Source organism: Fusarium mangiferae (assembly GCF_900044065.1).
Source record: "Fusarium mangiferae strain MRC7560 genome assembly, contig: FMAN_scaffold004, whole genome shotgun sequence".
Lineage (NCBI taxonomy): Eukaryota > Fungi > Ascomycota > Sordariomycetes > Hypocreales > Nectriaceae > Fusarium > Fusarium mangiferae.
Window position 1 is genome coordinate 1,442,579 of NW_024573924.1, and position 13,568 is coordinate 1,456,146.

At 49.9% G+C, this 13,568-nt stretch overlaps 5 protein-coding genes and 1 non-coding gene across 6 annotated transcripts; 4 read left to right on the top strand and 2 right to left on the bottom strand.

The window, feature by feature from the left end:
• Nucleotides 1–382: 382 nt before the first annotated feature.
• Nucleotides 383–1,318, bottom strand: FMAN_09047 (uncharacterized protein; the record flags this gene model as incomplete). Its single annotated transcript, XM_041829844.1, has 1 exon — nucleotides 383–1,318. One exon carries the CDS (start codon nucleotides 1,316–1,318, stop codon nucleotides 383–385), a length of 936 nt encoding a protein of 311 aa, XP_041680566.1.
• A 3,676-nt stretch (nucleotides 1,319–4,994) lies between these two features.
• Nucleotides 4,995–6,249, top strand: FMAN_09048 (uncharacterized protein; the record flags this gene model as incomplete). Its single annotated transcript, XM_041829845.1, has 2 exons — nucleotides 4,995–5,428; nucleotides 5,496–6,249. 2 exons carry the CDS (start codon nucleotides 4,995–4,997, stop codon nucleotides 6,247–6,249), a joined length of 1,188 nt encoding a protein of 395 aa, XP_041680567.1.
• Nucleotides 6,250–6,637: 388 nt separating this feature from the next.
• FMAN_09049 (uncharacterized protein) lies at nucleotides 6,638–7,847 on the bottom strand (the record flags this gene model as incomplete). The annotated part of the gene is made up of 2 exons (XM_041829846.1): nucleotides 6,638–7,646; nucleotides 7,705–7,847. The coding sequence occupies 2 exons, from the start codon at nucleotides 7,845–7,847 to the stop codon at nucleotides 6,638–6,640; spliced, it is 1,152 nt and encodes a 383-aa protein (XP_041680568.1).
• A 354-nt stretch (nucleotides 7,848–8,201) lies between these two features.
• Nucleotides 8,202–9,738, top strand: FMAN_09050 (uncharacterized protein; the record flags this gene model as incomplete). The annotated part of the gene is made up of 2 exons (XM_041829847.1): nucleotides 8,202–8,314; nucleotides 8,370–9,738. 2 exons carry the CDS (start codon nucleotides 8,202–8,204, stop codon nucleotides 9,736–9,738), a joined length of 1,482 nt encoding a protein of 493 aa, XP_041680569.1.
• An 859-nt stretch (nucleotides 9,739–10,597) lies between these two features.
• Nucleotides 10,598–10,679, top strand: tRNA. Its single transcript has one exon. It is a non-coding gene; the product is annotated as a tRNA-Ser (tRNA).
• Nucleotides 10,680–12,223: 1,544 nt separating this feature from the next.
• On the top strand, nucleotides 12,224–13,352 carry FMAN_09051 (putative CDC28-cyclin-dependent protein kinase; the record flags this gene model as incomplete). The annotated part of the gene is made up of 3 exons (XM_041829848.1): nucleotides 12,224–12,260; nucleotides 12,357–13,032; nucleotides 13,088–13,352. 3 exons carry the CDS (start codon nucleotides 12,224–12,226, stop codon nucleotides 13,350–13,352), a joined length of 978 nt encoding a protein of 325 aa, XP_041680570.1.
• Nucleotides 13,353–13,568: the final 216 nt, after the last annotated feature.

Genomic DNA, 13,568 nt, shown 5'->3' on the forward strand with positions numbered 1-13,568 from the left:
TGAATAGGACTGGGTAAAGCGTCACAAGGAGGAATTTATAGGAGAAACGTATTTTATTATCGGCGGAACTCTTGGTTTTTGACGGTGCATCATTATGAGAGAGGCACGGGGCGTTGGGTCCAAAAAGAATTCAGATTATAGAGGCGCAAGTGTTACTACGGCGCTGGGGCAGACTCGTCTGGGGGGGCGAGTATGTCTTCAGGCCGATACCACATTGCAGTAATACTGTATCACTGTACGATAGTCGTTACGATGTTGTCGGAAGAACATACCAGGCGCATGATTGGTTTCGGAATACTGCCCTTTTGGTTAAATACGTGATAAGATTTGGGTCCTGGGTTTATAGAGCGGTTGCGAATAGGCAGTATGTCTTCTCTCTCAATTAGATGGTGACATGACCACGCATTACGGGAGTAGCTGTTCCTGAGAGCTTGACCGTGGCGATCTTGGACTCTTTTACATCAACGTCAACTACAATATTACTCTCCCTGCCCATCTCAACACCCTGGTCAATCTCATATCTGAAGCCATGATCAACTAGGCTCGACTGTTGAAGCGAAAGATAGCTAGAGAGAGCGCTCGCAGCACTGCCTGTCGCAGGATCTTCCATGGATGCTTCCATCATTCTCGAGCGGATGGAATAAACTGTTATGCCGTCGTCTTCACGCTGGCTATTGACAACATAGTAGTACTTCAGCAAGAGGCCGTTTTGCCAGCCATCGTCAAGCAGTTCGTCCACAGACAAGTTTACCCCGCTCATCTCAACTTTGGCTAGATGCTCGAGATCCGGGAGTTTGATGAGCGCAAAGGTCATGCCATTGACGATACTGAATAGCGGGGCCCGAAGCTCGGATTCGCGTATCGCAGGGTCCTGGGATATTTGGGCAGCGACCGGGGCAGACAGATCGGCAAGAGTCTTCCTGTGACGACGAACATTGTGCGGGATAGCAGCTTGGATATAACCAGGGCGGGTCTGTGTGAGAGAAATTGGGCCTGCCTTGGTAACGACGGTATCGACACCGTGGGGGATGAGGGTAACAGCGGCGCCGATAGTTGGGTGCCCAGCAAAGGGGATCTCTGTGCCGACTGTAAAAATGTCGATCACTCGGCGGGTGACATCACTGTCGACATCGGTATCAGGACGGGGTTCGTGGATAAAAACGGTTTCTGATAGATTGAATTCCAGGGCAATTCTTTGTTTTTGCTCTTGCGTAGGCTCTGGTACAGTTCTATCTGCGGGAATCGTGACAACGGCAAGGGGGTTTCCTCGATATCGAGTGTTTGTGAAGACGTCGAGAGTAACAAAGGGAAGCTCCATGGTTAAGCTTTGGTGGCTTTCAGCTGTGAAGTAACTTTCGGTATGACCAAGCAGATCTGATAGATTAGGTACGAGGCAGACACAGGAACAGTAGACGGCTTGAGCTTGTGAATCTCGATAACAGGAGCTGGCTTTGGTGGTTGGTAAAAGTATGACGATGATGGAGGGGGAAGATTGTGGTGGGGTGGGGTCGATTGACAGGATGGAAAAGTAAAAAATGACTCGAGGGTCCCTTGAGTTGAGGGTAGGGGCTGGGTATAGGGTAGGGCAATCTCCCCCCTTCATGGTGGATAGGTTGGCTGTCTTCGGCATATCCATTGCACTTAGGTAAGGCACAAGTCTGAGGAAGCGTGAAGCGGAGCAAAGGCGGGGATCTTCAATTGACCAATCATATAATAAGGATTCCTTAGCGTTGTCCTCGACCTGCCCGACAAGACGGCTGCGGCGGCCTGAGGCAAGGAGTACGAGGTCTGCAAGGCGCCAAGACACGAAGAGTTCGACGAACGACGGGACTTGCAAGGAAATGGGAGAGAGGCTTTTCGTAGGCTGGTTTTCGAGCGATCTACAGCCTAAGTCTTACCATGACTTCATGGCGGAGAGGACGTGAGCATGGTTCATCAAGGAATATATAGAGGCAGATTCTGGCTTTGAGAGACGGCGTTTACTTGACTTACAGCATAACGTGACCGGCAATTACAACAGCACAGGTCAAGCAAGCCCATCGAACGATGTTGAACAGGGAATTAACCCGGTCACGGCTGTGATCAAGGCAAGGAGAAGCTTGGGCAAGGTCTAGGCGTAAGTGGAGAGCATCCATGTTAGCGGCAGACGCTTGTCGCAGCTGGCGCCGCAAGGGGCAGAGCTAGAGATGCATCATTGGATGTTCCACCTCGTGGCATGCACCTCTGAAGTGACATGCAACCGTTCTCTATCCGTATGTACTCTTCAGTCAGGTCAGTGTAGGGTAATCCACATGGTGATCCTCGACAGGTTGGATCATCAGGAGGCGATTCGTGCATTCGAGAGATGACGCAGCATCTGCACACCGAGCTGCTGGAATTGCTAGTGGTGGATAATAAATGGATGCTGCGTAAGTCATGTAAGAGAATTGGATGGAGGCTGGTGGTGGGATCTGACCAGATCTAGTTCAGGGGGTTCAGTAGGCTGAGAGACATTGGGCGAGGTGAGGTGGTCAAAGTTACATTTGCAAGGGCAGGATATCGCAATCGAATGTCGGTAATCAAGATCAATAGTATACATAAGACAGTGAACATGGGATTATGACAAACAAAGCAAAAATCGGACATCGTATTGCTGCGTAGCATTTTATGTTCTCACCCGCTCACTTACAAGAAAGACGAGACTACGGCAAACTGCAAGTCATGGGAGAAAGAAAGCCTCGGCCGGTGACAGCGGACTGAAACCCACTGCATGTATCGTGAGCAGAAGAGAGATGATGAAATAGAAATGTCGCTATTGGCTGCCGAGTCCGATACTGTCCCTCATTGAAGAGTGCAGTGTCACATACCTTACACATCGTTTGCTAGCTAGCCTTGGACTCGGCCTCAGACACAGTTATTACCGTCAATTTTAGGAAATAGGTCACTTGTTGAATTGCCATGGGCGACGGGTGAATGGAGACCCTTTGAAGGCGCCAGACCAGGGGTTCGAGATTCAAAAGAGGGCCTCGCCGCGGTCTTGGGGAGACTCTTTGATGATTCGGCCCACTCGTCATCTCCATCGACTTTCAATATGGGTACGTAACTTGCTCACAGTATTCTGTATGTACGGAGTACCGAGGACGAGATTAAGTAGGAATTACACCGGGCCTCTTTTCCGATTATCCCACGCTTGTTATGCATTGATTGATTGTCTCGTACAGCATAAGCGTGTCGAGAGAGAATGCGGTGTAAGAATATGGTTGCACGGAGTAAATGTGTATGCAGTCTTGATGCAGTCTTGATGCAGTCTGATGCAGTTGCAGATGCGGTGTGATCTGTAGGGGAAAAAAGTCACGTCCAGGGTACCTAATATCGTGACACGCAGTTCAACGTATTGTATTAGCCATCCAATGCAATGCCTGTCGATACCTGAGCTCAAATCCACGGTCATTCTCGGGCGTTCCCCAAAAAAAGATTTCAGGGTCCTCCGAGAACGCACTAACCGACTACTTATTAACAAACATCGACCCGAAGTGGCCCGGGTCCAAAAAAACCGCGGATGAGGCGGAAAAACAAGACTCCATCATTCCATCATCAACGAGGCGAGGCTATCAGTGAGAGGCTGTCACAGTGGCCCAATTACAGTCGCCGCAGTGCAGCTAGACCAGAAGCAGAAAAGAAACAGAAGACGTTGACGAGTCAAGATGGCTAAACTGTACAGAGTAAGTTCGATGATTAAGGTCTCCGAGCCGATGCTCTTTGCCTGCTTGGTTGCGTAAGTTCCGTTGCCTCCTGGTGTACGGAGTAGGACATCATCGATAATGTACAGTACTGTGTATGCCTAGGAATAATGGTTGATTATTGGTACAGAAAGGCTGAAATGGCTGCTTGTTGCCTGCTAAAAGAGTCATATTTCTCTCCAGTTGCATACCAACCAACACTTTATGCTTACCTACGGAACCCCTCCCTCACACTTAGATAATGGACACCAATACCACCCAAGCAAAAGCAATGAGGAAAAAAAAAAGTGTTGTCAGTCGGGGTCAGTCGTTTTTCACATTTGGGTCTTGCGGCTGGAGACATGAATTACAAGGATACTCCCAGATACCCACTGTTGCTTGACCCACCGATCTTTAGCGTGATCCACTTCTCGGCAGCCATGCACGCCAGTCTTGACCAATCGAGTTTGGCTGAAACGAGAAAAAAAAAGAAAAAAAGTTCAAGCTCTCGTGCTCTTTCCGCTGCGTCTGCAAAAAAAAAAAAAAAAAAAAGTGTGGCAGACCCAACACCAAGCGCCATTCTTTCCCGTCATCCTAAGGATAATCGCTCCTTCTTTTGTAAGTGAAGTCAGTCGATGGAGACAAGCATCTTGTCTCCGGACCTATCAGCTTACAAGAATTGAATCATGGAAAGGTCCCTTCTGAGCTAGCTCCCCATTTCTGAGGTGCTTTCCCCAGCACCTGCAGTCCCTCTTTGCCCACCTTTGCCCCCCCATCTAATCCCCTTCCTCGTGGTTGCCATCGTTGCCATCGTTGCTCCCTTGCTCTTGCCTACGTCCCGTCGTCTTTGCTCCTTCCTGCTCTGTCTGTGTCGTCAACATCCGTAGACCGCCTCCACCCTCGGCTTCAACTCTCCAGTCTAAATCTAAACCCACTCGTCTCAATAACAAACCAAACACTCCCACCCCCTTCGACTATCTATCTATCTCTCCCCTCCTCCTTCATCCATCCATCCATCCATCCATCTTCCATACCTTGTCTTGCCTCGCCTCGCTGCCTGTGCACATAAACTGCATCACCAGTCTGTCTGTTGCCGTGCCCTCGCTAGATCAATCAATACAGTAGACCCTTATAGATCTCTCGGATCTGTTTCAACTCTTGAGGTTACTACTACGTACAATTGCTCAGCGAAGTTCTGGTGACCTTGACCTGTCTCCCAAGTCGACAGTCCATCATCTTGTAGACAGCTCTACTCTTGTCCAATATTGTCCCCCGTCTCGATTCAACACAGTCGCCATGCCTTACAACACGCGCCGAAAGTCGCTTTCTTTACCCAGCCTTGGGATTCATGTCCCAATGACACATGCTGCCCGAGCTGCTGCTGCTGCTGCTTCCAAGAACGCTTCAAGATCGTCTTCGTCTTCATCAAGTGCTGCTTCCTCCGCCTTGTCACCATCCTCGTCTGGCTCCGAGGCCCCCGAAGCGCATCCCAATAAGCGACAGAAGCGATCGCATTCCGATGACATTGCCATCGAGCAGACACCTCCTCCTTCACCTACACCAGGCTCAAGCCTCGACCTTGATACAAACCAGTCCGCCATTGACTTCGATACCATCAACGACGACATTGTCGAGGCAGTTATCGTTCAATTGCAGTCAACTGGAAACCGTCCTCACCTCGTCAAGGAGCTCGCTACCGTTCTGGCACAACGTCTCACCTCTGTTCAACAGTAAGTTTAAGCCACCTGCTATCCCCTCCAACCCCTCAGCTCTCGTGCGCTAACATTCCAATCCCAGTTCTGCCAACCCTTGCGCGATCATCTCTTCAAGGCTGGCCTCATATGCTAAGCGACAATGCTGGAGTGACACAAAACCATGCCCTCTCGCCAAGGAACTTGAGAGCGTCCACCCTCGAAGGACCTATTATTTCCTCACCACCTGTCCTCGTCAGCCCATTCCCGAACCCAACTCCACAGTGTCTGCTCATGCCGCCCTCGAAACTCCTTCGGTGTCTCTGACGGATGATTCCGGCTCCGATGACGATGCTCGCCGGCGGGAACTCAGCCCATCGCCTGAGGTTGACCTTTCGGACCATGGATTCGAGGAAGGCGACGATGATGTTATCATGCCTCTCACACCCATCGGCTCTCTTCCCTCTCATCACCGCTACGTGCCAAACCGTCGCAATAGCCGTCACAACTCACCGCCTCTGGAAAAAGATGAGCGGGAATTTACACAAACGGCGGACTTCCTGCAGAAACGCAAGTTCGCCGAGGACATCCCTGTTGCTGAGTCCTCTGATCGCACTACCCACACTTCAGAGTATGGGTACCGCGACGACTTCTGGTTCGGCGACCATCGCATCTTCACCTCAAATGCCCTCCTTACCAGCCCCGCCGTTAAGCCTAGCTCCATGTCAAACACGGCATCCAGTTTGCGAAAAGAGGACGATGGTGAGAGCTGGCTCAAGTTTAGCAAGCTCATGGAGTGGGACCGCGGCGCTGAGAGCATCGAAATTGATGAGCTTGATTGCTTACTCGATACGTGCTAAGCAATTGTGACTTCTCTGGGCAGGCGCAAGGAGAGACGATTCAGATGATTTGATTCCGTCATGTCTGCGACGACGGATATACGACATACTTACATACTAATTGCATGGAGGGGCGCCTGTGGCAGTACCTGTATATTTAGACAAGTTCGGTGTTTTGGTTTGATTGGGTTTGAACCGGGATTGGGATACCTGGAAAAGGGATCATAGCATCCCATGGTTTTGATCATTTGGCGTTACAAAGGATGCGGAAGCTGGGGTTCTAAAAATGCAATGCCGCTCATAGTGCTTCGACTTTTTGAATATTGTACATACGTGGTGCACCCTACATTCTACAACCCATCTCATTCCTTACATATCAATCATTTGCATTATGTGGTGTGTTGAGTCGTCATGAGGTTTTGTCGTTGACCTTCAACTCAACCCATACCAATGTGCCCATTTGCATTATGTTCGGTCGCTCGACCTTGACGATTTCGAGGCCTGGTGTTTTAGCGACGGCGTCCTCGACTAAGCCCTCGATGTCACGATTCCACCAACATCCATACTTTTCGAAATGTTTGCCGGCATTCTTATCGAGAAGTCCATTGACAATACCGTACCAACCCTTGCCGTGTTCGAGCAGAATGATACGGCCTGACCCTGGTTTCACAACCTTGGCCAAATTATTGACTACAGCGACGGGGTCTGACACTGAACATAAACCGAAGGTCTGTATAACTGTATCGTATTTCGTCGTCTTGGGAGTCGCGGGACCGGGAATTGGGTGGTGAGCGTCGGAATGAATTAATCGGAGCTGGGAATCAAGATACGAGAGTTGGCCTCCGGTGTGATCGGCCATGGTAGATGCGCGGACGATGGGAGCAGAGTTCTCCATGGGCGGAACAGTCTTGACGAGTCGCTTTCGAGCAACATCCATCATATCAACCGAAATATCGAGACCGGTAAACGATACCACGCCCCTTGGTAGTTTGGCACCAGCCTTGCCCTCTGCACGCAGGGTCAATGGCTCCCAGTTGAAGTACTCCAAGTTCCGCCCTGTACCCATTGCTAACTCCAACACATGTCCGTTTGCACGCTCCGCTATGCGCTTTCGTAGCTTCGTGATACCCATCCACCACTCAGGAAGAGCCAGCTCCTTGTCGAACTGTTCTGCGTTGTCGCCATCGAGAGCCGGGGGCCGGCCGGTCGGTGTGGAATGTTCACCGGTGCAACTGCATGGCGTCGCTTTGAATGATGCGGCAGCTGTGCCGAATATGTAGAAGCCAAGGGCACCGGCGAGAAGAGCTGCGCCGGTCAGAGGGAGCCATGTCGATGCCCAGAGATCGCGGAGGGTTTCGGCTTGTGCAGGGGTTGCCGAGGTCGACGGACTCGAGGGAAAGGTTGGGGACTGAGGCTTTCTGAGCGTGCTGTATCAGTATGATCGATCTGGCATCGCATGTATTAAGGAGTCGTTACGGTCTGTAAGTTTTTGAGATCTTGGGTGGAGGGCGAGACGTTGGTGTTTTGATATTGGGGCGTGGAGGCCGAGGGGTAGAGCTCGCGAGACGGCACTGGATACGACAGGCTCTCAAGACGAGGCCTCGAATCGGAGAGATCATAATGAAGAATTTTCCATGGAATTGGAGCGGTTCTTGGTGTCCTGAGGGAATCTGAATTGTCTGGTTTTCATGTGGAAGCAGATGAAAAGACCTAAAGCTGAGACAAGGGTTTCGTGGGCTAAGTTAGTGGGTCCGATCTCGCCAGGCTAGGTGCCTACTAGGTACCTAGGCGATTCATTCATCCTATTGCGGAGTGTTAACGGTTCCGTGAAAGAGGACTTGCGACTTACAACAACATTGTCTCGATACCTAAATATTCAAGACAAGAGCCATAGAATCACAAATCACAGAACTTTTCTTCGATTCTCATTCGCCTCTCATATACCCGCCCTGTAATTCAAAAGAAAAAGACACATGGCGACGCAAAATGACCTCCAGGAACTTATACGTCTCTTCACGGCGCGTAAGATGTCCATGATGGCAGCGATGGGACAGGTGAAGGCTCTACAATCAAAGAATCTGCGAAGGTATATATGACTTGTATAACCAACTGGTATCCTGATACTCACGCGTATGAAATAGTATAGCACAAATCGCAGATGCGCCCTTGGCCACAGTCGAGGAAGCGCTCAGTGGCGATGCAAAGACAGCAAAGAGTATTCACACAGCATGCAAGAACCATGAGAAGAAATCAGGAACGAAGCGTGGGGCAGACGATGGGACGGCTCCCGCTGAAGTAAAGAAACCAAAACTGGAGACGCATAGACGTGATCTAGATTATGGCTCCATGTCTGGGGATGATCTCGAGGCTTCTCTCGAATTGCCACTGGAGGAGGATGAAGATATCATTCGAAAGACCACCATTTTGACAAACAGAGCGCCGTTGTTTTTGGCCTTTGCTGTTGAGCTGTTGAGATACACTATGCCTGAACAGCCCCTGAGTAGCCGATTGAGTCTGGCGCAAGCAGTGGTGAGTGCGAACTCTCGAACAAAAGCCATCAGCATAGGTATCGAAAAGGCACCCCCAGGAGGCGAAGAGAAAGCCCCCGAAGGTCAGCCGAAGATCACTATCATGAATCGACCGATTCCAGTTTTGAAGAGAAGCGGCTACACTTGGTCAGGATCCTCTCAACCTGCATCATCCAACGCTTCGTCAATTACCCTTCAAGGGAGTCAACCAAATCCAAGAGGCTGGACTGCAAGTCGGAAGTTGACATCAAGGGGCTCGGTATTTATAGCTCATGCTATACCTATAACATCACCGGCGACGCGTCCGGCAGTTTTCAAATCATTAATGGCTGAGAAGCCGGAGCTGGAGACCGCAACTCACAATGCTTGGGCGATCCGGACTAGTTTTGGTAGTTCGCCCCTGAAGCAAGAAGCATCGTTTGACGATGGTGAGTCTGGTTGTGGAAGCTTCTTGCTGCAGCAACTACGCGATCTCGACATCAGCAATACGCTGGTTGTGCTTACGAGATGGTATGGCGGCATCATGCTTGGTCCGGATCGCTGGCGTCTCATGAAAGAATGTCTCAACGACGCCTTGTCGTCTCAAAAGCGTACATCTAGCTTGAATGGGGAGCCGGTTTGGGCTCTGAATCTCGAAGACAAGAGTCCTTCAACATCGACGGTTGGCATGCCCATACATCGACCAGAAGGTGCACGAAATTACATCCTTCGGGCTTTCGCACCAGCGGATGACAGCGGAAAGAAGACTGTTACAGCAGCCAACGAGGAGAAGCAAGAGAATCTGGGCCGTGTGCTGGGTGCACTACGCTTGTTATTTGCCAGTTGGGCTGGCATTCTGAGCCGCGATGAGTTGGATAAACGAGCTTGGACGTGGTATATGAATCTTCGACCTGACGTGGATGCTGGGCCGGCAGGTTGGGGAGCGAAGGGGACGCTAAATCTGGGAAGAATATTAGACCTGAAGAGAAAGGAGACTTCATGATATACATCCAAGGTTGCCAGGACATGGTACCCTGAAAGTGAAATCAAGGGCAATTCGCAAGATCGATATTCTTGGGGCCACCTCGTTCAAGTTTCTGCTTTGATGGGTATTGAGGGCATCAAGTGAGTGTTGTTGCTATGCTCCATACTTCGGGTTGCTCTAGATATGCTGGGCACTTATGTTTGCGAGGTTGGGGAATCTCGTGTTCAGCATGTCATTGTATCAATCTCTCTCTGTACATCATCGCAGTCTAGGCCTTTTGGTATCACTTCTTGGCCGACATCTGTTCATGATGTCGACCGTAAGTTCACAACAGTAGGAGCTGCTAGTTGTCACAAGTAGGTATGCACCATGAGCTACTGCGGTATATGGCATCGAAACACAGGCTCATATTCTATCATCTTACCACACGTAGATACATATCTTTCGACACCATTGAGATTCTAATGTGTTGAATCTAGGACTTTCTCTCACCCTCTGGTATCGGACTGTTGTATACTGACGATGATCAAATCAACATAATCAAATGATAAAGAGTAATCTAGATTTCGTGCCTGCAGTGCCATTCAAAGCCCCCATGTCTGAGGCGAAAGTTTTAATGCAGCAGCAACTCAATGTATGCAGGGTGCAGCCCAATTGGCTCAGCAACTAGACATATGTATAAACACGGCGGTTTTAAGGTTGCATGAACTTATGCTTGCTTCCCGAATGTATAAGACTTACTCCAGAGTTACGAATTGTATCGTATACCTCGACCGTCGGTCATGAGTGCTACTTCTTATGTCCCCGTTATCGCCAATTTCTGTTTGGATCAGCTGTATAATTGCAATTCATTTCCTGTGCCGTATCAATTCGTTAAGGCGCAGTGGCAGAGTGGTCTAATGCGATAGACTAGAAATCTATTCTCTTCGGAGGCGTCTGTTCGAATCAGGCCTGCGTCGAATTGATTTTTTTTGCTTCTCTTATGTCTGCTAGAGATGATATTGAAGCAATTTCGTGTAGGGTTTGGTTTCAGTGTATTCTTTTGCTGTTCAGCTGAACACATACTTCTTTTGGGCAATCAAGTTAAGCTACTGAGCTGAGGTACGAATTGTTGCTGGGTGAATATACAACATATGAGACTTTGACTTTCACAAGTCTAGGTAGGTAAGAAGTGAATCAACTCGAGTCACGACTCGTGCAAGTAATATATCTATGACCTTGGGAAATTCCTTGCCGATCGGCTGGTATTTATTTAATGAAAAGTAAGTGAGAGTTGTGCTCCATGAGTAATACCTCGTCACCTATGGCCATTCCGAACAACGTCACTCTTTGAACACTCCCGAGACAAGACAGGGACAAAGAAGAGACAAAGAGATTGGAACGCGACCAAGACGCGTATTTCATCAGTCAGCCCCAAATCGCCCGCCTCCCCGGGACAACCACAAGAGGAAGGATATTGGATGTAATTGGGCTCGTGAATCACTCACCAATGGCTGATCAGAAGTCAAACTTGAGCGATCGAGCTAGTCCCAAGGGATGCGCTAACTGGACGACTCCAGCTGCTGTCGCGCTGTGGTTGTTACAGGGGGGCGCCCTCTGAAGGTTCCTGGTTTTTAGTGACTTGACTTGTGAGGATCGGGCTGCCACTGCACTGAATGATACGTGAGTTACGGTGAGTATCTGTAGGTTCCATGGATCCATGCGTTCCATTGCTGACGCGCCAAACTACTAACTGAACTAAACAAGTCCAGTCCCTTCTCGTCCAAAGTAAACACAAGGCAGGGTCATTTCATTTCATCCTCCATCGCGAGAGAGATCTCATCATCTCAGGGACTTTCAGGAACATTGTCCACAACGCCCGCCACAAACCCAAATCTCGGCAAATCAGCATCACCATCATTTTGGTGATCCTCACTACCAAGAATACGAATATTGGTTAATGCGCCATTCAAAAATCCCTTGCATTTCTGGCTTTGAATCCTTTGCTGTACCTGTTCATTTCCAGGTGTTGGTTCACAGTTAGTTAGGTACCTTGAGTTTAACTGGTAACTTAGTTCGTAGCTGGACCCTTTGCTTCGTCTACTAACTACCTTACCTACGTCCCCCGCCTTGCTCACGTCTCTCCTCCCCCCACCATCGATCAGTAGAGCCTCTTTTTCAAAAGGTCACCGACGAGCAAGGAGACAAAGCACGGGAAGAAAAGACATTTTCTCTGCTGTCGGAGCAACTCGAGTCTGGACTTGTTCCACGCATCTATCAATCTCGTAACGATCGCATAACGAAACGAGACACAGACACACACACACCTCGATCCTTGCCTTACTCTGATCTGTCCCACCGCATCTCGAGCTTGACCCTTCAGCTAGCACCGTCAACGCCGCCGACGCAGTGTCTCTCGCTTAATTCTTCTAGAGGCGACTCGTGCGTTTCATCCTTTCTTCAATCCGACTTTCGATCTGCCTTTCCTTCTTCGCAAAACAGGTACAGGGACATATCACCGACCATGGAGAACTACCAAAAGTTGGAAAAGATTGGTGAAGGTACGTGTACAGACAGACAAGCCTTGTGATGCTTGCCCTGTAATCTTCACGCCACCGGCTTCGCCCTCCCGAAAACCCAACGCTGACACTTTACAGGTACCTACGGTGTCGTCTACAAAGCCCGGGACCTTGCCAACGGCGGTCGGGTTGTCGCCCTGAAGAAGATCCGCCTCGAAGCTGAAGATGAAGGCGTCCCCAGTACTGCCATCCGCGAAATCTCTCTCCTGAAGGAGATGCGAGATCCCAACATTGTTCGACTGTTCAACATCGTCCATGCCGATGGGCACAAGCTGTACCTTGTCTTTGAGTTTCTCGATCTCGATCTCAAGAAGTACATGGAGTCTCTCCCCGTAAGCGATGGCGGTCGAGGCAAGGCCCTGCCCGAGGGTTCATCCCCTCACTTGCAGCATCTTGGCCTGGGCGACATGGTTGTTCGAAAGTTCATGTTCCAGCTCTGCGACGGTATCAAGTACTGCCACTCCCACCGTGTCCTCCACCGCGATCTCAAGCCCCAGAATCTCCTGATCGACAAGGAGGGTAACCTCAAGCTCGCGGATTTTGGTCTTGCCCGTGCCTTTGGCGTGCCTCTGCGCACCTACACTCACGAAGTCGTTACTCTTTGGTACCGAGCCCCTGAAATTCTCCTAGGAGGGCGTCAATACTCGACTGGTGTCGACATGTGGTCCGTTGGCTGTATCTTTGCCGAAATGTGTACAAGAAAGCCTCTCTTCCCCGGTGACTCTGAAATCGATGAGATCTTCAAGATCTTCCGGTAAGTGTCAAGATTGTATGGAGCTTCGAATTTCCTCCCACTGACAATCAAATAGCATCCTCGGCACCCCGACTGAAGAGAACTGGCCTGGCGTAACTTCCTACCCTGACTTCAAGGCATCCTTCCCCAAGTGGCAGCGCGACTACAGCAAGGACCTCTGTAAGGACCTCGACGCCCATGGACTTGAATTGCTCGAGATGCTGTTGGTGTATGACCCTGCTGGGCGTATTTCAGCAAAGGCTGCCTACAACCACCCCTACTTTGAGCCTCTCCTGGCACAAGAGCAAGCATCCGCTCAGACAAATGGCTACTATCACTAGATGGGATATGGAGCTCCATACCAGATGATGCAGATGCAGATGCAGAGGAACTAGAATTCCACCGCCGAATGACGAGCGGGACCGGGGTATTCTTTCTTTCCGAGGTGCTGTTGGCGCTTCTGCTAGGCCGAGGAGAAGATGTCATTGATATGGCAACATCAGCAATGCCTAAGCAAAATCGTGCAGTGATTGTCCACTTGGGCGACAAACAAACAG